Here is a 27,179-nt window from a genome sequence, read left to right on the forward strand (position 1 = left end):
ATCCCTCTTCTTAAAAATATGACAACAGTAGTAGCTCCTCCCTCATAAGTAACCAACACCAGTCCCTGCCCAGCTCCACGCGCAACCCCTCTCTATACTGCATTCATGTTACAAAATCCACTGGGAAATAGGGCTAGACCATTTCATAGTTCGGGATATTTTGGCATCCTCGTTATATTCTAAGATCAGAACATTTAAAGACGACAGGCAACATCTTTTTTTTAATGGAAATTAATTTAGTTCGGAAAGCCCTGCCCTTCAATTGAATAGTATTTGTATATTTCTCCATGACCCCTATCTTCATTTGAATGGTTGTTCCTTTACACTGCCATGTTGGATGGATGTATCGATGTTGCAGCTGGAGTTCCGAATGAAAGTTTAGAATTTGCATTCTGCAAAGATTGGGGTTCCCACCGTTTAGTCATGGAGGTTGTTATCCAACAACCAGGATCCTGAAATATTTCATTTTGCAGACCTCTACCTTAGAAACAACGTCATGAGATGATCCGGTTGCAGGCCATGGCGACCAAAGGCTGCACCAATTTGATGTAATGTTCAAGAGTAAAACAGTTAATTTTGTTTATTGAGAAGTTATTTATGAACATGAATAGCCATTCTCAGCAGCGGCGGGTTGGAAATATTGGCTCCATACTCCTCACCCCGCAAGAGAACGAATGCCTATTCAACTACCTGGGCAGGAAATGCAATGTAAGTTGTCTTGTTTACGACCATGCCACGCTCTCAAGTTCAAGTGCAATTTGTCTACCTGCACCGTTGCAAAATAACGTGTTAGGCTAAATGTTCGTGTTATGTAGGCTAACGTTAGGAAATAACCTGGCTGTAGGCCGATAAGACGCATGACCGCTCAGCATCTTTTTCCATGGCTTTGCTGGAACGATGTTTGGATAAGCAGAACTGTTTGCCTGTCAGATGGATTTGCTGTCAAGAAATTGGCTTGGAAATATAACGTGTGCCTCTGGAGTATTAGTGGTTTTCGCCTGGCTTGGCTGTAAACAGTAATCATTAATAAACATGACCTAAGTTAAGGTTGAACGCTACGGTGTGTGATATAAAATGGACAACTTAACGTTACTCAACCAACTGATGCACTGCAGTCTGTCTGGCATGTTTGCACGTCAGTGTTTTGTTTTTATTGGATAACGATCGCTGTCAAATCCGTGTTTGCACAATGGAATATGTTCAGAACATGCATATTATCCTTGCTTCGTCCCATTGTTTACACGAGCCATTGTTTACACAGATAACACAGGTTCGTTTTGGGAAGAAGCAACTATTTCCCCAATGCTAAAGGCTAAGAAGGTAGTTGTGCCCTTTACAAAAAAAAGATTGCTGTGGGATTGCAGTATAACTGCAGTCGGAGGGCAGTATTCTGCAAATACTGCATCCAAAAATATTTGACTGTAGTTACTGCACTTTTACTACAATTGTTTTTGTAAGGGTGAAAGTGAAATCAGTTTATTATTGAGAAACTGCATTAGATTACAATAAGTGTCAAATGGCAGCCCAGTGGAACGACTACTATAGCCTACAGTACACTGTCTAAATAAATAACATATCACCATTTGCCATAAGTTAAAGCTGAGTGTCTAGTAAGACAGAGCCATAGCTTGATGTGTGTTCTTTTTATCCCTTAACATTTTCCTAACATGGGGATTGAGAACATACTGATCTGGATTGATTTATGCCCCTGTGTTCTGTGCACATATCGGTCGGTATACAGTACACTTTCAGACTGCATACCTTCTCAATTAAACTACAAAGTAGCCTATTCCTACCTGGCAGAATGATATGATTATTTGCATCAATCCAGTGGCCATTTGTTTTGCAAATTCTGCAATCACATAAGTGCTATAGAAACATCGCTAACCAAACAATGGTCTCTGACTGGTTTGCACTTGAATTGAAGTGGTCTCCTGATGTGGTTTAACAGTGTTTCCCCTAGAATCATTTAGCAGCTGCGGGCCACTACTGCTAAATCATTGCCGCCACAAGCAATAAAAAAAAAACATATATATATATATATATATATACTGCTGTTCAAAAGTTTGGGGTCACTTAGTAATGTCCTTATTCCATGAAAACATACATGAAATTAGTTGTAAAATGAATAGGAAATATAGTCAAGACGTTGACAAGGTAATAAATAATGACTTTTAATTGAAATAATAATTGTCCTTCAAATTTAGCTTTTGTCAAAGAATCCTCCATTTGCAGCAGTTACTACCTTTGGCATTTTAGTTGTCAATTTGTTGAGGTAATCTGAAGAGATTTCACCCCATGAAGCACCTCCCACAAGTTAAATTGGCTTGATGGGCACTTCTTACGTACCGTACTGTGTTCTTTTGCCCATCTTAATCTTTTATTTTTATTGGCCAGTCTGAGATATGGCTTTTTCTTTGCAACTCTGCCTAGAAGGCCAGCATCCCGGAGTCGCCTCTTCACTGTTGACGTTGAGACTGTTGTTTTGCGGGTACTATTTGATGAAGCTGCCACTTGAGGACTTGTGAGGCATCTGTTTCTCAAACTAGACACTCTAATGTACTTGTCCTCTTCCTCAGTTGTGCACCAGGGCCTCCCACTCCTTTCTATTCTGGTTAAAGCCAGTTTGCACTGTTCTGTGAAGGGAATAGTACACAGTGTTGTACAAGGTCTTCAGTTTCTTGGCTATTTCTCGCATGGAATTGTCTTAACAAGAATAGACTGACGAGTTTCAGAAGAAAGGTCTTTGTTTCTGCCTGTAATCGAACCCACAAATGCTGATGTTCCAAATACTCAACTAGTCTGAAGGCCAGTTGTATTGCTTCTTTAATCAGGACACAGTTTTCAGCTGTGCTAACATAATTGCAAATTGATTTTCTAATGATCAATTAGCCCTTTAAAATGAAAAACTTGGATTAGCTAGCACCATGCCATTGGAACAAACACAGGAGTGATGGTTTCTGATAATGGGACTGTACGCCTATGTAGAAATTCCATACAAATTCTGCTGTTTCCAGCTACAATAGTAATTTACAACCGTAACAATGTCTAAACTGTATTTCTGATCAAATTGATGTTATTTTAATGGATAAAAAATGTGCTTTTCTTTCAAAACAAAAACAAGGACATTTCTACATTACCCCAAACTTTTGTGTGTGTATTAGTACCAGTCAAAAATGTGGACACCTACTCATTCCAGGGAATGCATTTCAATTAACAGGTGTGCCTTGGTAAAAGTACATTTGTGGAATTTCTTTCCTTAATGCATTTGATCCAATCAGTTGTGTTTTGACAACGTAGGAGTGGTATACAGAAGATTGCCCTATTTGGTAAAATACCAAGTCCATGTTATGGCAAGAACAGCTTAAATGAGCAAAGAGAAAAGGCAGTCCATCATTACTTTAAGACATGAAGGTCAGTCAATTTGGAACATTTCTACAACTTTGAAAGTTCCTTCAAGTGCAGTCGCCAAAAAACATGAAACTGGCTCTCATGAGGACCCCCACAGGAAAGGAAGACCCAGAGTTACCTCTGCTGCAGAGGATAAGTTCATTAGAGTTTCTGGCTCAGAAATTGCAGCCCAAATAAATGCTTCACAGAGTTCAAGTAACAGACACATCTCAACTTCATCTGTTCAGAGGAGACTGCGTGAATCATGTTTTCATGGTTGAATTGCTGCAAAGAAACCACTACTAAAGGACACCAATAATAAGAAGAGTCTTGCTTGGACAAAGAAACACGAGCAATAGACATTAGACTGGTGGAAATCTGTCCTTTGTTCTGATGAGTCCACATTTGAGATTTTTGGTTCCAACTGCCGTGTCTTTGTGAGACGATGAACGGATGATCTCCACATGTGTAATTCCCACCATTGAGTATGGAGGAGGTGTGATGGTGTTTTAGTGCTTTGCTGGTGACACTGTCTGATTTTTATTTAGAATTCAAGGCACACTTAACCAGCATGGCTACCACAGCATTCTGCAGCGATATGCCATCCCATCTGGTTTGCGCTTAGTGGGACTATCATTTGTTTTTCAACAGGACAATGACCCAACACATCTCCAGGCTGTGTAAGGGCTATTTGACCAAGCAGGAGAGTGATGGAGTGCTGCATAAGATGACCTGGCCTCCACAATCACCCGACATCAACCCAGTTGAGATGTTTGGGATGAGTTGGATTGAAGGAAAAGCAGCCGAAAAGTTCTCAGCATTAGGGGAACTCCTTCAAAACTGTTTGAAAAGCATTCCAGGTGAAGCTGGTTGAGAGGATACCAAAAGTGTGCAAATCTGTCAAAAATGCACAGGTTGGCTGCTTTGAAGAATCTCATTCAAATCAAAATATATTTTATATTTTAAACACTTTTTTGGTTTCTACATGATTCCATATGTGCTATTTTGTAGTTTTGATGTCTTCACTTTTATTCTACAATGTAGAACATAGTAAAAATAATGAAAATCCCTGGAGTGTGTGTGTGTGTGTGTGTGTGTGTATATACTAAAACTACATTTTTGGGGTGTCCTAACCTAATAAAATCCAATGTACTATGGTCTGACTAGTGGCCTATGGTCTGGCCAGTGACCTTTCCTGTGTTATGATGAGGTGTGAGTTTGAGGAGAGAAGTGCTTCCTCATGTTCTTTCTCTCCTACCCACAATAATAAATCACTGAAGAGGAAGCCAGCTAGAATGGCATTTCCTCTTCCTCATCTCGTTTTGTGATTGGCACAGGTCGCTCTGTGTCCTTGAAGCAAACAAAGCTTTAGATTGTGTGGCCACTGGCTATGTCTGTCATCATTCCCTATCAGATATTCTCAGGGTGTATTATCTGCAAATGTTGTACTATGCTCTCGGGGCAAGTAATCAGTGTTTCCTGTTCGTGTATGTGGTCCTCTTCCTCTATATGGCCATCATTTACACATTTCCCCCTAGAGGCATTCCACTAGTTAAGGTAGTTTTGTGAAGACTGAAGATAATGTGCAATCTAATGCTGCACTTCTTGATCACATTTTATAATCAAAACATTTGACAAGCTCTTTGTCTCTGTATGTGTCACTATAGTGTTTTTACTTTGCTGTAACGCTCCCACACTCCCACCGTGAATTCGTCCTTAGACCCTGTGCTCAGCGGTGGTCCAGGTGTATGGGGCAGACAGGAGCTCATCCTGGATGAAGAGGTGCTGCGGAGTGGCCTGTCTGATCAAGGATAACCCTCTGAGGTCCTACTTCATCAGGGTCTTTGACATCAAGGTGAGTGAAGTAGATGAAGGATGGTTGAAGCTAGCCTAACACGGAGTCCCTTTCCTGAGGAATTCCCTGCTGCCAAAAGGCAGTTCACTAACTAATGTTATTTCTCTCTTTTCAGGAAGGGAAAACCATGTTTGAACAGGAGCTCTACAATAACTTCTCAATCAACAGCTCTAGGTCGTATTTCATTTCATTCGCAGGAGATGTAAGTATGATATCTCGCCGCTTGAAAGCTTTTGGACCCCACAAGAACAGTGTCTTAAAAAAAAAGACTGATCTCTCTTTACTCTCTTTATCTACAGAACTGCCAGGTAGGCCTGAACTTCGCTAGTGAGGAAGAGGCCAAGCGATTTAGAGCCGCACTTAACGAGCTACTCGGCAGACGCCAACGTAAAACGGGTAACTACAGTGGCACCGTGTGCTCAGTCTACTCTACATCTGCTTTCTCACCACCTCAACCTTTCACCTTCTGGACAGAGGAAGGGGAGGAAGCTTCAATTTCTCTTCCTGCGCTACTACTAACAAGACCACAGGGCCCGATCCCAAGCCGATCCCTCTATTACCTGAGACCCATCTTGTAACTCAGATCTGCGAGGGGGTTCATTTGGGGTCAACAACAGTCTAGGAATTGTTTTGGAATTGAGCCCTGTGTCAAATTTTTCTTGCTGGTTGCTGTTGGAAAGTCAGTGATATACAGTGTCTTCGGAAAGTATTCAGACCCCTTGACTTTTTCCACATGTTACCTTACAGCCATAGTCTAAAACACCGAAATACCTTATTTACATAAGTATTTAGACCCTATGCTATGAGACTCGAAATTTCGCTCAGGTGCATCCTTTTCCATTGATCATCCTTGAGATGTTTCTACAACTTGATTGAAGTCCACCTGTGGCAAATTCAATTGATTGGACATGATTTGGAAAGGAACACACCTGTCTATATAAAGGTCCCATAGTTGACAGTGCATGTCATAGCAAAAACCAAGCCATGACGTCGATGGTTTTGACCGTAGAGCTCAGAGACAGGATTGTGTTGAGGCACATATATATATATATATTTTTTTTTTAATTTTACCTTTATTTAACCAGGCAAGTCAGTTAAGAACACATTCTTATTTTCAATGACGGCCTGGGAACAGTGGGTTAACTGCCTGTTCAGGGGCAGAATGACAGATTTGTACCTTGTCAGCTCGGGGGTTTGAACTCGCAACCTTCCGGTCCAACGCTCTAACCACTAGGCTACGCTGCCGCCCCGATATCTGGGGAAGGGTACCAAAAAATGTCTGCAGCATTGAAGGTCCCCAAGAACACAGTTGCCTCCATTCTTAAATGGAAGAATTTTGTAACCACCAAGACTCTTCCTAGAGCTTGCCGTCCGGCCAAACTGAGCAATCTGGGGAGAAGGGCCTTGGTCAGGGAGGTGTACAAGAAGACGACGGTCACTCTGACAGAGCTCTAGAGTTCCCCTGTGAAGATGGGAGAATCTTCCAGAAGGACAACCACTGAGGCCAGTGCAGCACTCCACCAATGAGGCCTTTATGGTAGTGGCCAGATGGAAACCACTCCTCAGTAAAAGGCACATGACAGCCTGCTTGGAGTTTGCCAAAAGGCACCTAAAGACTCTCAGACCATGAGAAAGAATATTCTCTGGTATGATGAAACCAATATTGAACTCTTTGGCCTGAATGCAAACAGTCACGTCTGGAGGAAACCTGGCACCATCCCTACGATGAATCATGGTGGGGACAGCATGCTGTGGGGATGTTTTTCAGCGGCAGGGACTGGGAGACTAGTCAGGGTCAAGGCAAAGATGAACCGTGCAAAGTACAGCAAGATCCTTGATGAAAACCTGCTCAGGATCTCAGACTGTGGTGAAGGTTCACCTTCCAACAGGACAACGACCCTAAGCACACAGCAAAGACAAAGCAGGAGTGGCTTCGGGACTAGTCTGTGAATGTCCTTGAGTGGCCCAGCCAGAGCCCGGACTTGAACCCGATCGAACGTCTCTGTAGAGACCTGATAATAGCTGAGTAGCAACGCTCCCCATCCAGCCTGACCGAGCTTGACAGAATCTGCAGAAGAATGGGAGAAACTCCCCAAATACAGATGTTGCAAGCTTTTAGCGTCATACGCAAGAAAACTCGAGACTGTATTCGCTGCCAAAGATGCTTCAACAAAGTACTGCGTAAAGAGTCTGAATACTTATGTAAATATTTTTTATTTTTAATAAATTAGCAAACACTTTAAAAAAAACTCCCATTGTGTGTAGATTGGGGGGGGGCGTAATCCATTTTTGGATAAGGCTGTAACTTAACAAAATGTGGAAAAAGTCAAGGGGTCTAAATACTTTCCGAAGACACGGTTTCTGTCTGTACAGTAAAAACAGAAGAGGGTCTTTCTGCGCTAAAGGCTGCCGTGGTGTTCCTCTCTGGCTTCTCTACATCTCTTTGTTTCTCTCTCCATGCCGGCCAAGAGTTTGCTGCTCTTGCTGTGAGGAGTGTGCTTTCAGACGTGGGGCAGGGAAGGGGTCTACTGTAATGGTATGGTAGGGACACTAGCTTTCATTCTGCACCAGTACTTCTTGTCTTTTTTTGTGCATATTTTCTGAACTTGTGAAAATGCATCCTTCTCCTCCTGAGTGAAATGCATTTGGCTCCCAGGATCTGAATGGAACTGGTATTTTCTCCAACCTGCGATGGCTACCTTTCCGTGGACTTCCATGGCATTTCCTTTTGTCCATCTGACTCTCATAAACTCACTCTGAACACTTTCCAGACACTTTGCTTGTCCTTCGACACTTCAATCGACACTCTGTCGCTCTGATAGCTGTGCCAAAGCCCACTTGAATTGGCTGCAAAATTATAATTGTTCCCATTTTGTTTTGCAGAGAAAAGATGTGACCCTGCAAATGGTATGTTGTCCATTCTTTGATTTGTACCAATTTGGTTAGTCCAAATTTGACCTTCAATATGTTTTATTAAAACAATCTTTGGTTATTTTACAATTTTTAAGCGTAGTTCTCCTGTAATCAGTCAAGCGAAATCAAATGTATTGGAGTAGATGCATGTGTACACACACATCACTGTGAGTTGAATTTAAAATACTCTTTCAAGCGGTAGGGCTTCAGATGTTTTCGGAAGATGGACAGGGACTCTGCTGTCCTAGCGTCAGGGGGAAGCTGGTTCCGCCATTGGTGTGCCAGAACAGAGAAGAGCTTTGACTGGGCTGAGCGGGACAAGACCTCCCCGTAGGGGGGAGGACCAAGAGACCAACGGTGGCAGAACGGAGTGCTCGGGTTGGGTTGTAAGGGTTTGAGCAGAGCCTGAAGGTAGGGAAGAGCAGTTCCCTTTACTGCTCCGTAGGCAACAACTCTGGTTTTGTGGTGTCTCCGAGCTTCGACTGGAAGCCAGTGGATTGTGCAGAGGAGCGGGGTGACGTGTTCAACATTCCCAGGTTCTCCCAAAGCGGGCTGCGGCGTTCTGGATAAGGTGCAGGGGTATGATGGCACAAGCAGGGAGCCCAGCCAGTGTTTCAGTAGGACCTGCGCCGCTTTCTGTGTGAGGAAGGGTCATACTCTAAAGATGTTGCAGAGCATGAACCTGCAGGAGTGAGTCACCGCTTTTATGTTTTCAGAGAATGACAGGGTGTTGTCCAGGGTCAATCCATGGTTCTTTGCACTCTGGGATGGGAACACTGTGGAGTTGTCAACCATGATGGAGAAGTCTTGAGGTCTTTTGCTTCCCTCCCCCAATTTGTTTTCCTTGTCATAATTCACTGTCATGCTGACCGTGTGCGCTTTAATATTTGTGATATTTAATCATTACATTTATGAGGTTTCTGAACCCTAATATGGACTGGACAACCATTGACATTATCTGTCAATCATTGACTTTGATACAGCCAAAGACAACCATCTGTATGGTACCACTACAGGGATTTGTTGCACGTTTTCCATTGAAAGCTTCTGGTGATGTACAATAATGAGGGTAAACATGTCTCATGGCGAAGGAGCTTTCAAAGTCCTCGTCGATAGCTGAGACTTCTAACATTTGTAGGAAATCCAGGGATTTGGTTGGGATTAGCTGTAGATTACTGATTTATGTCTGACCCATCTGCATATTGTGGAGATTAACATGGACTCGAGGAGCGTAATCAAATGCCGGGACAGGGGGAGGTTTGACCACACCATGTATTGAGAGTTTGTGTGACTAACTGGGGTTAAACCCGAATCATGTGCATGCCATAAGACTGTTATCCCGCTGAACTGAAGCCTAACCTAGTTCCCATGTAAGGTTATTCCTCATGCAAGAGTAGTTCACAGAACTACTGTAGCTCTGTTTGTTGGCCATTGCAGTTTCAAGCAGAAGTCATTATTATAATGTTCCTAGACAACATCGTGTACGTTTTATAGCAGCCATGTTGGTGCCTCCTGAGTAATTTTTACCATTAACAGTCCAAAGAATTAGCAGAATTTTAGACCAAGCAACAGATGATCAACAAGAGTATATTTGAATTGTCCAAGCAGCAACATGGCTTCCAGCGCTAAAGTTGTCCAAAGCTCTTCCCCCCTTTTTCTTAATGTCTGATGTCACATAAGGAACAAACTCACACAATGGGAGGACAAGCACTGTCTTTGAGCCAGTTTGATTCTGTCACCGTTTCTTTAGTTGTGCTGTGCTATTCCTTTGTGTAGCCACAGGCAGTCTGAGAGCCTCGCCTATCGGTTGGTCTACCCAACACTATCATATGGATGGCACAAGGATGTATTGCACAACCTCTTTATCAAGCCTGTCTTTAACAGAGTCATTGGACAGTGAGTTGAAGTTGGGAGACTGGTTGGGTCTGCTTGGGTGTCCAGTGCTGCTCGTGGATGGGCTTTATATGCTGTTGTCCTGCCCCTGTCCTTTTGAGGAAGAGAGAGCGGAGGAGGATGAAGAGGAAAAGGAGGGGGGTGTGGTGCTAGAGGAACCAAGGATTAAGAGCTGGTTTAAAGAGGTATTTAATGGTAGAGTTGTCGTCATGCAGAGTTCATGTCCATCCCGCCCTTGTCCTTTTGAGGAAGAGGATGACGAAGAGGCAAATGAGGGGTGTGTGGTGCTAGAGGAGCCGAGGATTAAGAGCTGGCTGAGAGCGGTGTTTAACGGTAGGGTTGTCGTCAGTCAGAGTTCATGTCCATGATCCCATTTAAATTCTAGTGAATTCAGCAATTAATGCACATGATTTACATAATTGCATCAATGTTTTTCATAAATGTAAAAACTTTGAATTATAATGTTAATGGAATTTGTACTGACTTTGTTTGGCACATGCTGGTTTTCGGCTTCTACAGATGATATTCACTAAGGCCCTGGCATTTGTATAGACAATTGGTGCCCTCTATTGTTTGTCTGTACACTATTTTGAAATGGTGCTAAATACATCGAAATACTGTTTTATTGTGTGTGGTCCTGCATTGTTAGCTGTCTTGCTCAGTCTTGAACTTTTTCCCTTGTTTCTATATATTTATATTTTAAAACATTTTAAAGATTGCAATATTGATGGACTTCAGAGACTACCATAGTCACAACACAGGCCAAGTTATACAGTTGTCTTTTTACTACCAGTCAAGTATGCAAACTAACTAAAAATGTTACTTTTTTTAAAAAAATTATTAATATTTAAAATGATCGTGTATGATCTGTCTGGCCTGTGTAATATAACTTGTCCAGTATGCTAAGAAGGACGACCTTTTGGATTGACGCCACCTCATTTCGGGAGAGAAACACTGCTTCTGAGCTTCCCAGCAGTAGTTCTGAGCTAGTTTTAGAAGCTTCTCATTTTCTTCCTCCATCTCTCCCTCCTTCTATAGGCCCGGCTCTCCCTATGGCCACAGTGGACATCAAGAACCCAGAGATTAACAATGTGCGCTTCCACAACTCTCAGCAGCAGTTTCCCCAGCCACACCACATCAACAACATGCTGCACAGCAGTCTCAGCAAGAAGGAGAAGAAAGTCAAGTGCAAGAGGAAGAAGCTCACCAAGGCAGACATAGGCACCCCCAGCAACTTCCAGTGAGTGGACCACACTTCCGTCTAGATTACACTTCAGACGGGTCTGTGTAGACAGATGTAGCGCAGCGGGAGTTTTTCTGAATGTATGCACTCTGAAGTTGTGTAACGTATTGAGCTTGTCACTCATGTTTGAGGGTGTTCTTTGTGTCTTGAGAACCTTTTCAATGGCTCAGTTGTGTTTGTCTGCATTCATAATTGCCCTTCTCTGTGTGTCTGTGTGTGTGCGCACAAGTGAGTGGTCTTACATGAGTGTCTGTGCTTGCACGTGATTGTTGCAATGCACACCCACACACATTTGTGAATCGGCTTGCTTGTGGGTCCACGTGTATGTATGTTCTCATCCCTGTCTGTCTCTCTTCAGGCACATCGGCCATGTGGGCTGGGACCCAAACACAGGCTTCGATGTGAGTACCACACACACACACACACCGGATCCTTCATGGGCACACAATGGTGACCTGTGTGGTCGACTCATGATTGACCCACACAATGGCCTCATTTGTATACAGCACATATTTATCATGCATCCAATGCCGTCATACAAGCCTCTCCTGCAACCCAGAATATTCCGGAAAATTGTTGGTCACTGTTTTGGGCAGCTATGCTTCAGTAGCGCAAGTCATAAGTCAGTTGATCCTCATAGAATACCTGTGTTCTGCAGTTCATCAATCATCACCATCACATATGTTTGGGAGTGTTGCCCAAATCTCAATGTTTCTGCTCGGTCAACAAAAAAGTGTTTTTGCCAATATTTGACCTAACAATTAGGCATCTGACAATCTTTGTCATGCCATTCAGACAACTGTCAGAGAAGTTGGCTGAAGCACATATTCCCCGATTCCGACCCGAGGTAAGCTCAAAAGAATGCAACATTAGTTGATTTTCATGCATTTTCTCTCTATGCGTCTTCCTACCTTGAACAAAACCCTATACAGTCTAAAGCCTGTTGAAGCCGGGGGGGAGGGGGGTTCTACTAGGCTACCATATGGAATTGTTTTAAGAAGGTCATACAGTGCCTTGTAAAAGTATTCAACCCCCTTGGCGGTTTTACTATTTTTTGCCATACAACCTGGAATTTAAATATATTTTTATTTGGATTGCATGTAATAGACATACACAACATATTCCAAATTAGTGAAGTGAAATGGAAAAAATTACTTGTTTCAAAAAATTCTAAAAAATAAAAAACGGAAAAGGGGTGCGTGCATATGTATTCACCCCCTTTGCTATGAAGCGCCTAAATACAGTCTGATGCAACCAATTACCCTCAGAAGTCACATAATTTGTTAGATTGCACACAGATGGACTTCATTTAAGTGTTACATGATTCTGTCCTGTTCTGAAAGGCCCCAGAGTCTGCAACAATACTAAGCAAGGGACACCACCAAGCAAGCAGTACCATGAAGACCAAGGAGCTCTACAAATAGGTCAGGGACAAAGTTGTGGAGAAGTACAGATCAGGGTTGGGTTATAAGAAAAATATCCAAAACTTTGAACATCCCACAGAGCCATTAAATCCATTATTAAAACATGGAAAGAATCTGGCACCGCAACAAACCTGCCAAGAGCGGGCCACCCACCAAAACTCAGACCAGGCAAGGAGGGCATTAATCAGAGAGGCAACAAAGAGACCAAAGATAGTCCTGAAGGAGTTGCAAACTACACAGTAGAGATTGGAGTATCTGTCCATGGTACCACTTTAAGCCGTACACTCCACAGAGCTGGGCTTCACGGAAGATTGTCCAGAAAAAAAGCCATTGATTAAAGAAAAAAATAAGCAAACACGTTTGGTGTTCGCCAAAAGGCTTGTGGGAGACTCCCCAAACATATGGAAGAAGGTACTCTGGTCAGATGAGACTAAAATTGAGCTTTTTGGCCATCAAGGAAAATGCTATGTCTGGCGCAAACCCAACACCTCACCCTGAGAATACCATCCCCACAGTCAATCATGGTGATGGCAGCATCATGCAGTGGGGATGTTTTTCATCGCCAGGGACTGAGAAACTGGTCAGTATTAAAGGAATGATGGATGGTGCTAAATACATGGACATTTTTGGGGTAAACCTGTTTCAGTCTTCCAGAGATTTGAGACTGGGATAGAGGTTCACCTTCCAGCAGGACAATGACGTGAGTGGTTTAAGGGGAAACATTTAAATGTCTTGGAATGGCCTAGTCAAAGCCCAGACCTCAATAATGCAATAACTGCAGTTATTCTGCAATCACTGTGTCCAAAATACCAGTTGACTGCAGTTACTTTTACTGCAGTTTCAAAAACTTGTTTTGTAAGGGTTGTCAAGGAGTGTGAATACTTTCTGAAGGCACTGTGTAATATATAATAGAGCTGACCCCATTTAGTTGACTGGTTTATCGTTTGGATGATAGGCTGTTGGTCAAGAGATTTGATTTTAGTCGTGGCACACGAGACACCTCCCTGACACCTCGTCTATCTCAGTGGTCTAATACATTGCGGAGGCGGCAGGGATGGCCACAGTCCATCACTCTAAGATGGGCACCGTCAACGTAAAGGTTCACTCTGTTGATCTGCATGCCTCTGGGTGGAATTATATATTTTTTGAGCAGTGGACACCATTTGGTAACTTCCCAATCACAAGGGGGCGATGGCAACGTTTTAGATTTTTGTACCTCTTGCTAGTAGTGGCTAGCTAGCTTTAGCCTGGCTCAAAACATATAAGCTAGCTATCCTTTTTAGCTTCCCAACGCTCCATGCGAAATAATCAGATTTATAATTTAAAAAATATATCCTGGGAAATGTTATTTTGACTTGCCGGTGTAACCTAAAACATTATGCCAGTTTGATATCCTGCTTGTGTAGTCATTCGATATCAACAAAAAATTAGAACTTCATGTTTTTGTCACGGAGAAAAAAACAGCTGGCTAGAGCAGGTTCTACTATTTCACAATAGCCTGGAATCACTAGTTATTTCTTCTAAACGAAATACCTTTTGGGGTTAATTGTTGTTGTTTGGTTTACTGTTTGAAAAGTCCCTGAGATTAACAATGCAAAGTCGGCTACTTTGATATATAGCCTATAAATCAAATCAAGGAACCAAGCGATGACACCACAGACAGAAGGGGTAAACCAAGCGATGACACCACAGACAGAAGGGGTAAACCAAGCGATGACACCACAGACAGAAGGGGTAAACCAGACATGTGAAGCATCCATTTAGAACGATATCTCATCACCAAATATGGTAGTGAGAGGAAGTCCGGTAGTGGGAGAGGATGGAACTTGGTGACACTGGGCAAACAGCTGATCTCAATACATTTTTCTGTTCCCAAAACTAGAATCCGTTATACGAAAATAGTGCACTTAGTTTCATAGAGTTGATCAGTTCCCCTGTGAAGAAAGTTCCCCCCGTTGTTTAGAAAGAGTGCAAGGTCGATTTCAGTTTGCACTCACTCCTCCTGCGCTTCAGAGGAGGCTTTCCCTAATGGAAATGTGCACATACATGCTTGCTCGTGCTTGGCTTTGCTCACCTCTGCTCTTTCTGCACATTATGCTTCTTTAGCTTCCACTGTAAAAGACACAGATGAACTATCTGGGGTTAGTTATAAATATATTTGATGACTCTGCCCCCATGGCTGCGGAAGGAATAATACAATGTGTCCCAATTTTCAGATGGTACAAAATGACGTAGAATACTGGAGAAGCCATCCCCTTTTTTGATGAAAACCTACATTGACGTACATTCCGTCTCCGTAGTGAGTGAATTTACTTTTAGGTGCTCCACGAGGGTATTTGCTTGGCACGCCAAGCAATTTGTTAAAATTGAGAAAATAAGTGCAATTGCATTTGTTTTGAAATTGCATTGGTTTTCCATAAATGGCTACTTCGTTCGACCTGACACCGTTTAAGAGTAGGCTAGTGGTTAGAGCATTGGACTAATAACCGGAAGGTTGCAAGTTCAAACCCCCGAGCTGACAAGGTACAAATCTGTCGTTCTGCCCCTGAACAGGCAGTTAACCCACTGTTCCTAGGCCGTCATTGAAAATAAGAATTTGTTCTTAATTGACTTGCCTAGTTAAATAAAGGTAAAATAAAATACCAGTATATAGTGAAATACGGTATACTGCCCAGCCGTAGCTTAGATGCACAAGGCACGTCTCTTTCCAGAATGCGCTCTCTCCCGCCAATTCTTGTGCACTTGTTTCATAACGTTATTGTGTGAATTGTTTTCCCTAACAATCAATCAATTCCCCCATTACATATCACTAGTAGTACATTTACTGTTAATTCCCATCATTTCTAATCTACAATAATTGTTTAGTTACGGTAATTTCTGATGATGCATTCAATATAATATTAGTCATTTACTGTTCTTGTTTTCAGAGTGGATAACCTTTGTTACACTTGTGAGAAACACATTTTGGTTTATTTCATTCCAGTGATGAGCTTTGTCAATTTATTCATTGTGGGTTTTTTTTTCGAACACTCCTGTCAACGCTGAGCACCTGTTTTACACATAGATGTAGACCTAGGCTACCTGTGCCATGTAACCTCTCAAAGTAATGTAATAAAGCATGTTAGTAGATGACCCCAGACGTGGGGAAAGTACTGGATTGAGCAGAGCTTGTTTGACTGGTATGTTCTGGCGTCAGAGAATAAGACACCAAAACTCAACACAGATATGGCAAATGATGATCTTTATTAACTACACAAATTAATAAGACCGCATGCGGAAAATGCTAGGCAACCTACTAAATTCCTGCAGTCTCTCTAAGGGACAGATCACAATTTACTGATGGGGGAGGCAAGGGTAGTGCTTTTTATTTTTGGGGTTTACATTTGCTATTTTGCATGTTTTACTATATAATTTCTTCCATTCTAGCTAAATTTCCTCATCTATCTCCATGCGCCAAATACAGTGAGCTATAAAAGTATTGGGACAGTGACAATTTTTGTTGTTGTTTTGGCTCTGTACTCTTAGCACTTTGAAATGATACAATGACTGAGGTTAACGCGCAGACTGTCAGCTTTAACTTGGTGGTATTTGAATCCATATCGGGTAAACCGTAGAAATCCATATAAATCCATATTTCTAAACCGTAGAAATTACAGCACTTTTTGTATATAGTCCCCCCATTTTAGGGGAGCAAAAGTATTGGGACAAATTCACTTGTGTTAAAGTAGTCAAAGGTTAAGTATTTAGTCCCATATTCCTAGTACGCAAGGACTACATCAAGCTTGTGACTACAGATTTGTTGGATGAATTTGCTGTTTGTTTTGGTTGTGTTTCAGAGTATTTTGTGCCCAATAGAGATTAATGGTAGATAATATATTGTGTGAACTTTTGGAGTCACCTTTTTATTGTCAATTTCCCAAAAAATGTGAATGCTACCATGATTACGGATAATCCTCTAATGAATCGTGAATAATGATGAATGAGAAAGTTAGAGGCATAAATACGGATGTCCGGTAAATTTCTCAAATGTCAGGTAAATAAAAAATGTCACGTTGTCCGGTGCCACATTTTCCTAAACTAAACCCTGAAATGTGCATGTTGTTTTTATGCAGCTTTTTGAATATTCACATGAAAATCTGTTGCCAATTGGATGGAAACCTATAGACACCCAGAAGAATGGCATGTGTGCCAGTTCCAGTGTCACTTTGATTATGTCTGCACATCATGGTTCACCAGCAGCCCCAAACATCTAAAGAATAAGCTACAGACTGGGGTTTAATGTTTTCCCGGTATTTTACAAATGTTCCATCCCAAGAATAATCACTTTGCTCCCGAGTAACCCAGTATTTCCCGCCCAAACCAGAAGAGTCATTCTAAAGCATATTAATGTCTGGATTTGATTTAGAGCTTCGATCTGCATGAAAATGAAATCATGATGCTACCTGAGCCTGATAAGCCATATATTGAATACATTTTATGAGCCCAAGCCCAATTGATTGAGCCGTTATCCAATACGTAGCCTAGGATATAGGCTACCGCACATTACGCACAACAGAAAAACATAAAAGCCCATAGGTGTAGCTATGTTTTAAAAAAAATAAGGTGTAGATTTATAATTTATAGATTTATAAATTAGACGTGCATTCAGTCCTTTATATTACTGTAGCATTTGCAATCCAAGCTGTGCAGAGGCAGTTTGACAAATGGAAAGAGACTGTTACAAAACAGCAAAAAGTTTAATGACATTCAGAGATTGCCAAGTCTTTGATACTGGGTAGGGAAGGATCTGTTTTCTGTTTGTCTATTCATTGTGGTGTTAACGCAATCCATGCCAGTATGTTTTGTTTATTGGTTGTGTGGTGCGTTGACACAGAAACCTGTTGGTGGAAAATTATTTTGAGGGTAATTATGTTACATTTTTTACAGGACAATGAAAAAAATCTGTCCATAACCCAATCGGAAGTGCTGCAATGACCCGAAGAAGATAACGATAGTGATAACGTGGTAAAAAGTGACACTTTACACACTAGTGAGATATACGGTTAAGGAGAACCAATCCAAGGTTCTACTACTACTTCACTGTAAACCGGGCCTAGCCCAATGAAACGCAATTGTACAAACATGCAAATTCACTGCACCCCAAGGGGCATAATAGCCTACACACTGTTCAGAGACCCACACCTGATAGTGAAGTCATAGAACATACCCGTTCTGTTCGCTGTGGATGCTGACTGATTTAAAAAAAAATATATATATATATATATTTTTTTATATTTTTTTCTAAAAACATTTAAGACTAGGCCAATGAAAGAGGGCATCGACAACATTGAACATTTTAAATGTAACATTTAAAAAACAGCTCTCCTAGTTTACGAGGCCCCCTCGTGGGTCTGGGCATGTGCATCACCGTTGGGGCGGTTGGAGGTCGACTGGCAGTGGCTAGTGGCAGGCTAACCCACGGTGCACTGAATAGGCTACAGTCTGGACAGGAACAACAACTAGGCTATATTCTGATTCAGGTTGATCAGCGTAGGTTTTGGTGTGATTAATTACGTAGGTTAGAGGAGCGCACTACACTTGCAGCACGCTGTTTTGCAAACACTGGGGAGATGGCTCGCACTCCTAGCAACCCCACTATCTTGTCTGGTTTCCCAAATTCCCACTTACTACCTCCGGTCTTTGTCACCGGCTGCCCTACCCAGCAGGGAACGACAACCTTCCCCCGTTCTGGTGAGTACAATGCGGATTCTTGCAAAGGCCACAAGCCCAACGTTCATCTCAGCACAGCTCCCCTGCCAAGACCTGCCTGTCTGGCAAGCAGGTGCGAGCAATTAGTTTGCACTCAGAACAGCTTCAGTTCATCTGGGTGTGGACTCTTCAAGGTGACAAGCGTTCCACAGGGATGCTGGCCCATGTTGACTCCAAAGCTTTGCACAGTTGGGTCAAGTTGGCCGGATGTCCTTTGGGTGGTGGACCATTCTTCATACATCGGGAAACTGTTGAGCTTGAAAAAACCCAGCAGCGTTGCAGTTCTAGACACAAACCGGTATGCCCGTTCAAAAGCGCTTAAATCGTTTTTGTCTTGCCCATTAACTCTCTGAATGGCACACGTACACAGTGTCTCAATTGTCTCGAGGCTTAAAAATCCTTCTTCAATATGTATCCTGCCCTTCATCAACACTGATTTGAAGTGGATTTAACTGGTCATCTTTCACCTGGTCAGTCTGTCATTGAAACAGCAGTTTGTACACTCAGTGTATAATATAAAAATTCAATTTAGCAGACACTGAATACATAGCCAGGTCTGTAATGATTGGCACCTTTTTATAAAGATGAGCAAAAAATACTATAAAATGAATAATACAAATACTGAGCTATATTGTATGCTCAAAAAATGGAAAATTAAATGTTATACTAATACAATTACTTAGAGATATTGTTTAACAAGTAATACAAAACAGATATTGGTCAAATTTATTGGGGCTCCAGCACCTGCCCCTTGAGAGGATAATGACACAGCCTTTTTCAAAAAGGTTTTATGAAATTGGAGAACACGTTGGGAGGGTTAAACCTTTCCTCCCATACAGAATTTTTCCAGATCCTTGATATCCTTCGTCTGCTCTTGGGGCCTAACTTCTTAAATTTAAACCACAGGTTTTCAATGGGTTTCAAGTCCGGAGACTGAGATGGCCATTGCAAAATGTTGATTTTGTGTTCAATGTACCATTTCTTTGTGGAGTTTGATGTGTGCTTGGGGTTATTGTTGTGTGCACCACCAGGTGTAATTCCCCTTTTAATCCACCAGGAGGCAGGATGGCACTTAGATTGACAAAGTCATTTGATTATTGTGTGCTCAAAATGAGGTTTTCTTGAGTTACATGATATTGCCATTGCATTTTTTTTTATGTATTTTTAGGCCATGGTACAGCGTCATTGTAGCCCTTTACAGAACACCACAGATGCTAGCCTGTGTCTGTTTTTTGGATTGTCCTGACCAGGTCTTTCTCTCTGTCCCCCTTTCTCTGTCCCAGTTGAATAACCTGGACCCAGAGCTGAAGAACCTGTTTGACATGTGTGGCATCTCAGAGGCGCAACTCAAAGACAAGGAGACCTCCAAGGTCATCTACGACTTCATCGAAAAGAAAGGAGGGGTGGAGGCTGTCAAGAACGAGCTCCGTAGGCAAGGTGAGCTCACCTGAACCGTCCTCTGAGTTACGTGTATCTCGAAGTGTTAAGGATTCCACCCACAGTGAATGTGATGAACTTCCTGGTTGAGAATGCACCCCAACTGGTAATGAGATGCTGCAAGCCAGATGGGGCTTAATTATGTGGTATTTTTCCAGGGTGGTGTGGTGGGTAACTGATTGTGTGTTTCCATAGAGTTGTGGTTAGTGTGTTTCTGCCTCAGGTGTTGACTGTGAGCTTTGACATGCTTGACCGGATAAAGCTAACTAGCTTGTGGTTTGTCTGAATTTTTAATTAACAGAGTTGAAAGGCTATAATGTAAAATGTTGCCAGAAGTGAATTTCTGAGCTCTTGAACGTTGAACTTACCAGAAGTCTTAACTAATTTAAAAAAATCTTAATGGGGATCCAGGTATTCTACTACTCGACTCAGAAAATCAAGCATGGATTGGAGAGTTGTGGTAGTGTTTTAGGTTTTAGCACTGTTAGATTTTGGATGTTAAATGCCACATCGCTGTGTTGGGAGTTGTTTTGGCTGTGCATTGGAGTGCTTTGAAACAGAGTATCTGGATGACAGGGTTTGAATGACACATTAACTCTTGGGGGTAACCTATAATTGGAAACAACATTCATTTTCAGTGCTTATTAAGTGAAAGAACTGTGATTTGTATTGGGACCGTGCAGTACTCTTGTGCACCCCATTAATTTGAACCCTGCTGGGTGGAATATTGCGACTCCTTAACTGACTTCTCTCTCTTTCCCTCTCTGTCCCACGCAGCCCCACCACCCCCTCCTTCTCGGGGAGGCCCACCTCCCCCTACCCCGCCCCACAGCTCGGGCCCAGCTCCCCCACCACCACCATTGCGAGGTGGCCGGGGTGCCCCGCCACCTCCACCCTCTCGGGCCCCCACCTCGGCCCCTCCCCCACCCCCGCCCTCCAGGCCTGGTGCCCTAGGAACCCCCCCTCCACCCCCGCCCCCCACCAGAGTGGGCCACCACCAGCCACCACCACCTCCACCCTTGCATGCCAACACAGCACCCCAGGCCCCACCACCACCTCCCCCACCAGCACCACCACCCTCCGGTTGTGGAGCCCCTCCACCGCCTCCTCCACCACCCCCACCTGGACCCCCGCCCCATCCAGAGTTGGACTGTGGTGTGCCGTTGACCCGCTCACCCCAGGGCACGGGGGGTAAGTCGGCCCTGCTGGAGCAGATCCGTGGGGGCACCCAGCTGAAGAAGGTGGAGGCACCGGCCTCCAAACCACCGGCCACCACTGTGGGGCGCGATGCGCTGCTCGACCAGATACGGCAGGGCATCCAGCTCAAAACCGTAAGTGTACCATTTTTGCCTGTGTATGTTTGTGTGCATTTCCATGTTTGTAACTGTGTGTGTGTGCGTCAGGTACCAGACGGCCCAGACTCTGGCTCCCCTACACCAGCACCCTCGGCAGGCATAGTGGGGGCACTTATGGAAGTAATGCAGAAGAGGAGCAAAGCCATCCACTCCTCAGGTAGGTGCCCACTGTCAGTGTGATGGAAGTGATTCAGTTGATTCAGTTAACAGCACTCGCTTGAGGAATAACCTTGCCTTAGATCTGAGGACATACATTAGCTCCTTGAGTTAATGCCTAGGCTTTAATTTAACGTCCGAATAAAGTCTTGTGCCAAGCAGGCATTGGTGAGCAGTTGTCAAGATGCTGAATTGAAGTACTCATCTGAATTGTGTTATTGCCAGTTTCCCTCAAAATAAAGATGTACATCTATGCTTTGTTTACAAGTTTGTTTTGTCATTTCCTAGATGAAGATGATGATGATGACGAAGAGGATTTTGAAGATGATGACGAATGGGATGACTAGTTAAGTCTCCCCCCACCTGAGCACAACTGACACTAAACTGGTCCTAAAATCTTCCAAAACCTGACTAAAATTGTAATGTAAATGTTCCATGAATTTGGTGTATATTTATTGTTGCCTTTTTATTAATCTGTGCAATACCTTGTTCATTTAATCTGTAAAGTATTTTTTCCACATACCCTCTGTAGAGTCTCTGTGAACACTTTCCTGGAACTCTGTCAAAGAACGCTCACATCGCCGTTAAAAGCATAACATCAATTATATAGTCTGTTATAAGGGCTCCCGAGTGACGCAGCGGTCTAAGGCATTGCATTTCAGTGCTTGAGGCGTCACTACAGTCCCTGGTTCGATTCCAGGCTGTATCACAACCGGCCGTGATTGGGAGTCCCATAGGGCGGCACACAATTGGCCCAGCGTCGTTTGGGTTTGGCCGGGATAGGCCGCCATTTGTTCTTAACTGACTTGCCTAGTTAAATAAATAGAATAGTCATAACTGTTCATGGTAATAAGCTGAGATGCTTAGGCTGACTACCGCTGTATATGACCCTACGCTGCAAGATTGCTTGCAGCTAATACAATGTATTATTACCACCAACGACACCTGGGGTCTGTTCAGGATGGCGCAATGTCACAGAACTTCCAGATAGAAACACATTTTGTAATATTGATATGATTGTCTGTCCTCAAGAATAGACTCTTATACATTTATCAGCTCTTTACATTACATTTGTCTCCAACGTTCAGAACATTTAGCCCGAAGGAGTAACACTGTAAATTGCTGCTATGTCATGCTTATGACAGCCTAAAGACGCTCTATAACAGCAGGTTCAAGCAGTACGGTATCTGCTGGATTAACCATGTGCAATTTTATTTGGGATATATTTCATTACTATTAAATGTTACTGTATGTTCCCGTCGGTAAAGAAAGGGAGATAAGAAACAAACTGACGGGATCCTCATGTCGTTATTGTTGGTTGACGCAAGATAACCCTATTTTCCTACCCTACTTTTTTTGTACCTTTTTTTGATTTTCATATGGGGTCCACTTATTAGAATTGTAAGCCACAATTGACTCAAATGTTTTCAATGCTAGTATGTTCACAGCTGTTGTCTTTGCACAATTTCAAAATTGATTTTATTATAAGAGTAACAGTGCGGTGTCATAGTTGTGTTCCATTCAGTGCTTATTCAGTGACGGGGAAGACAAAGATTCCCATGGGTAGGATCAGTGTATGCTTTTCGCCAGTCATTGACTCATGGAAGCTCTTAAAGCATCTTCTGCGTCAAGGAACTTTTATTGTAATCCACTCATGATTGACACTACGAAGTTGTCCCGCATTACATTTCACTACAAAAAAATGATAACTAATACAGAATCGCACAAATAGGCTCATATGAATCATTTAGGTTTTGTGCTGCGCTCGTTTCTTTTCTGTCACTTAGTGTTAACGATTCCCAAACATATTATTCTCTCCTTCCTGCTGAAATGAAAATGTTTATTTTTAGCTCCGTTTTCAATCTATAAATGTCTTCCCTTTTTTTGTTTTTACAAACCATTACTTTTATGGGATGAATCTCTAAATACCTCCATACAAAAGTTAATACCGAACCAAAATTGGCATTTGCATGAAGCGTCTACAAGGTTTTGGTTTGACTCTCCTGAAAGGTTTTGAGATGGTAATGAAGCTCATCCTCCACCAAGGTGATTGCTGTGTTTTTTAGAAACCTTCAAATGGGTTGGGAAAAGAGATTTAAATAAATTGTATACTTAGTTTTTCTCATGCTCGTGCAAGAAATCTTTGGATCTGTGTTGAAACGTATATTTTGTTAACAGCCATATTCTAAAATGGATATAAAAAAATATTAATTCCCTCATCAATCAACACACAATACCCCATAATGAAAAAGCAAAAAAAAATGTTTTATTAAAAACTTTAATATCACATTTACATAAGTATTCAGACCCTTTACCCTTTACTTACCTAGTACTTTGCTGAAGCACCATTGGCAGGGATTACAGCCTCGAGTCTTCTTGGGTATGATGATACAAGCTTGGCACACTGTATTTGGGGAGTTTCTCCCATTCTTCTCTGCAGGTCCTCTCAGGTTGGATGGGGAGTGTCGCTGCACAGCTATTTTCAGGTCTCTCCAGAGATGTTTGATCGTGTTCAAGTCCGGGCTCTGGCTGGGCCTCTCAAGGAGATTCAGAGACTTGTTCCGAAGCCACTCTTGCGTTGTCTTGACTGTGTGCTTAGGGCCGTTGTCCTGTTGGATGTGAACCTTTACCCCAGTCTGAGGTGCTGAGCACTCTGGAGCAGGTTTTCATCAAGGATCTTGCTGTACTTTGCTACGTTCATCTTTCCCTCGATCCTGACTTGACTTCCATTCCTTGCCGCTGAAGATCATCCCCACAGCATGATGCTGCCACCACCATGCTTCACCGTAGGGATGGTGCCAGGTTTCCTCCAAACATTAAGCTTGGCATTCAAGCAAAAGAGTTCACTCTTGGTTTCATCTGAGAATCCTTTAGGTGCTTTTTGGCAAACTTCATGCAAGCTGTCATGTGCCTTTTACTGAGGCCTAATTGGTGGAAAGATGGTTGTCCTTCTGGAAGGTTTGCCCATCTCCACAGAGGAAATCTGGAGCTTTGTCGGAGTGACCATCGGGTTCTTGTTCACCTCCCTGACCAAGGCCCACCTCCCTGACAAAGGCCCGGAATATTGAGTACAATAATTTCTCATGTCTCCATAAAACACCTTTGTGCTTCAATATTAATCACAAGTTTTTTCCCAACACTCAAACCACACAGACATTAAGCCAAGTCTTGCCTTTTGATATCCAGCTGAGTGTGAACAATGTTGCCCATGAGATGTTGTGCAGGTATTTGACCGTGTCCTTAGCCTTCCTGCTGCTGGTGAAGATCTCCTCCACCTCTCCAAACTTTGCACATGTTTCTGCCAGGAACTGCTCCTTGATGTTATCATTGAGGTGAGCAAAAGGTAACCTTGATGGGAATGGGCCCCTCGTAGAACACATCCAGAGGGGACATAACAAGGATACACTAGGCTTCTCATAATGACCTCAACACAGTCACCTTGAGAAACATTATACAAACATATAAATGGCCTGTTCGCTTATCTTAGTCCCATCTTGCCAACTCTTTTGATCATTGTCAAACATGTTTGGAATAACATGGACTATAGGAGTTGGCAAGATGGCAGATCTGGGACCAGGCGACCAGACACACATTATATCCTTCAAATATCACAGACAACATGTCTCTGAAATATCGGTTTACATTCAAACCAGTTACGTCTGAGCTGGGAGCTGCTGATGGGTGAGCTGGCAGTAAGGGCCAGCCTGCATGCCTATGCTCGGAGCTCATCCCTGGCTAGCTCTGGTAGTGATGCCCCCCTTCAAACGACTTACATGTAGTAGCGATTTTAGCATGTACATCTTGGTGGGGGGGGGGGGGGATATATGTTTTAGATGCATGCCAGCAAATCCACAACACTAAACAATACTTTAATAGTACTATAATGGTGCAATTAAGGGGTTACATAAAGCTGTCCCAACACCTTACCTCTGCTACACCTGGTTATCAGCAGAGCCTTGTCTGGCAGCAAAACAGTTCATTCAGCCTTATTTACTGCCTTTAAAAAATATATCTGACATGGGTGACTTGCATAAACAAATGGTGTTTCTACTGACATTTTAAGACGTACAAACTAAGGTATAAGGGGACGATGAGCGGGAAAGGAGGCAATCCGTCATTTCGATGCAGACATTTTTGAGCGAGCTAGGACGGACATAGTCAGTATAACTATTTGTTCAGCACTTTTGAAATGTACAGCAACAGAATTCTGAAAATGGTCCATTCTTACAGCGTTCTCACTGTACTCCAAGTCAGAATTGTAGGATAAATAAAGGGGGCATATAAAGCAGACATTGAAAGCTCTTACAATATTCAATGATTACATTTCTCTAAAGCAGGCTATAGGCTACATGTGCACCACCGTCCAAACAGTAGGCGAAATTAAGAGCGGAAAAGGGACCAAATTATTAGGGTGAGGCACATGGGCTACTAGCATCTTACTACACAACATACACTTAGTATGACTTTTTTAGCTACAGTATACAGTGCCTTGCGAAAGTATTCGGCCCCCTTGAACTTTGCGACCTTTTGCCACATTTCAGGCTTCAAACATAAAGATATAAAACTGTATTTTTTGTGAAGAATCAACAACAAGTGGGACACAATCATGAAGTGGAATGACATTTATTGGATATTTCAAACTTTTTTAACAAATCAAAATCTGAAGAATTGGGCGTGCAAAATTATTCAGCCCCTTTACTTTCAGTGCAGCAAACTCTCTCCAGAAGTTCAGTGAGGATCTCTGAATGATCCAATGTTGACCTAAATGACTAATGATGATAAATACAATCCACCTGTGTGTAATCAAGTCGCCGTATAAATGCACCTGCACTGTGATAGTCTCAGAGATCCGTTAAAAGTGCAGAGAGCATCATGAAGAACAAGGAACACACCAGGCAGGTCCGAGATACTGTTGTGAAGAAGTTTAAAGCCGGATTTGGATACAAAAATTTTTTTCCCAAGCTTTAAACATCCCAAAGAGCACTGTGCAAGCGATAATATTGAAATGGAAGGAGTATCAGACCACTGCAAATCTACCAAGACCTGGCCGTCCCTCTAAACTTTCAGCTCATACAAGGAGAAGACTGATCAGAGATGCAGCCAAGAGGCCCATGATCACTCTGGATGAACTGCAGAGATCTTCAGCTGAGGTGGGACACTCTGTCCATAGGACAACAATCAGTCGTATATTGCACAAATCTGGCCTTAATGGAAGAGTGGCAAGAAGAAAGCCATTTCTTAAAGATATCCATAAAAAGTGTTGTTTAAAGTTTGCCACAAGCCACCTGGGAGACACACCAAACATGTGGAAGAAGGTGCACTGGTCAGATGAAACCAAAATTGAACTTTTTGGCAACAATGCAAAACGTTATGTTTGGCGTAAAAGCAACACAGCTCATCACTCTGAACACACCATCCCCACTGTCAAACATGGTGGTGGCAGCATCATGGTTTGGGCCTGCTTTTCTTCAGCAGGGACAGGGTAGATTGTTAAAATTGATGGGAAGATGGATGGAGCCAAATACAGGACCATTCTGGAAGAAAACCTGATGGAGTCTGCAAAAGACCTGAGACTAGGACAGAGATTTGTCTTCCAACAAGACAATGATCCAAAACATAAAGCAAAATCTACAATGGAATGGTTCAAAAATAAACATATCCAGGTGTTAGAATGGCCAAGTCAATGTCCAGACCTGAATCCAATTGAGAATCTGTGGAAAGAACTGAAAACTACTGTTCACAAATGCTCTCCATCCAACCTCACT

At 42.6% G+C, this 27,179-nt stretch overlaps 1 protein-coding gene across 3 annotated transcripts; it reads left to right on the forward strand.

Moving 5' to 3' along the window:
- Positions 1-84: 84 nt before the first annotated feature.
- Positions 85-23,539, forward strand: LOC118396462 (actin nucleation-promoting factor WASL-like). 3 transcript variants are annotated; one of them, XM_052465507.1, is made up of 11 exons: positions 85-708; positions 5,111-5,245; positions 5,361-5,447; positions 5,545-5,641; positions 8,129-8,152; positions 11,090-11,291; positions 11,653-11,695; positions 19,750-19,903; positions 20,681-21,234; positions 21,307-21,415; positions 21,703-23,539. In XM_052465507.1, exons 1-11 carry the CDS (start codon positions 598-600, stop codon positions 21,759-21,761), a joined length of 1,575 nt encoding a protein of 524 aa, XP_052321467.1. In that variant the 5' UTR covers positions 85-597; the 3' UTR covers positions 21,762-23,539. The 3 variants fall into 3 exon arrangements, with proteins under 3 accessions (XP_052321467.1, XP_052321468.1, XP_052321470.1); XM_052465508.1 differs by lacking the exon at positions 8,129-8,152; XM_052465510.1 differs by lacking the exons at positions 85-708; positions 5,111-5,245; positions 5,361-5,447; positions 5,545-5,641; positions 8,129-8,152 and adding an exon at positions 9,811-10,384.
- Positions 23,540-27,179: the final 3,640 nt, after the last annotated feature.

This window comes from Oncorhynchus keta, chromosome 17, assembly GCF_023373465.1.
Source record: "Oncorhynchus keta strain PuntledgeMale-10-30-2019 chromosome 17, Oket_V2, whole genome shotgun sequence".
Lineage (NCBI taxonomy): Eukaryota > Metazoa > Chordata > Actinopteri > Salmoniformes > Salmonidae > Oncorhynchus > Oncorhynchus keta.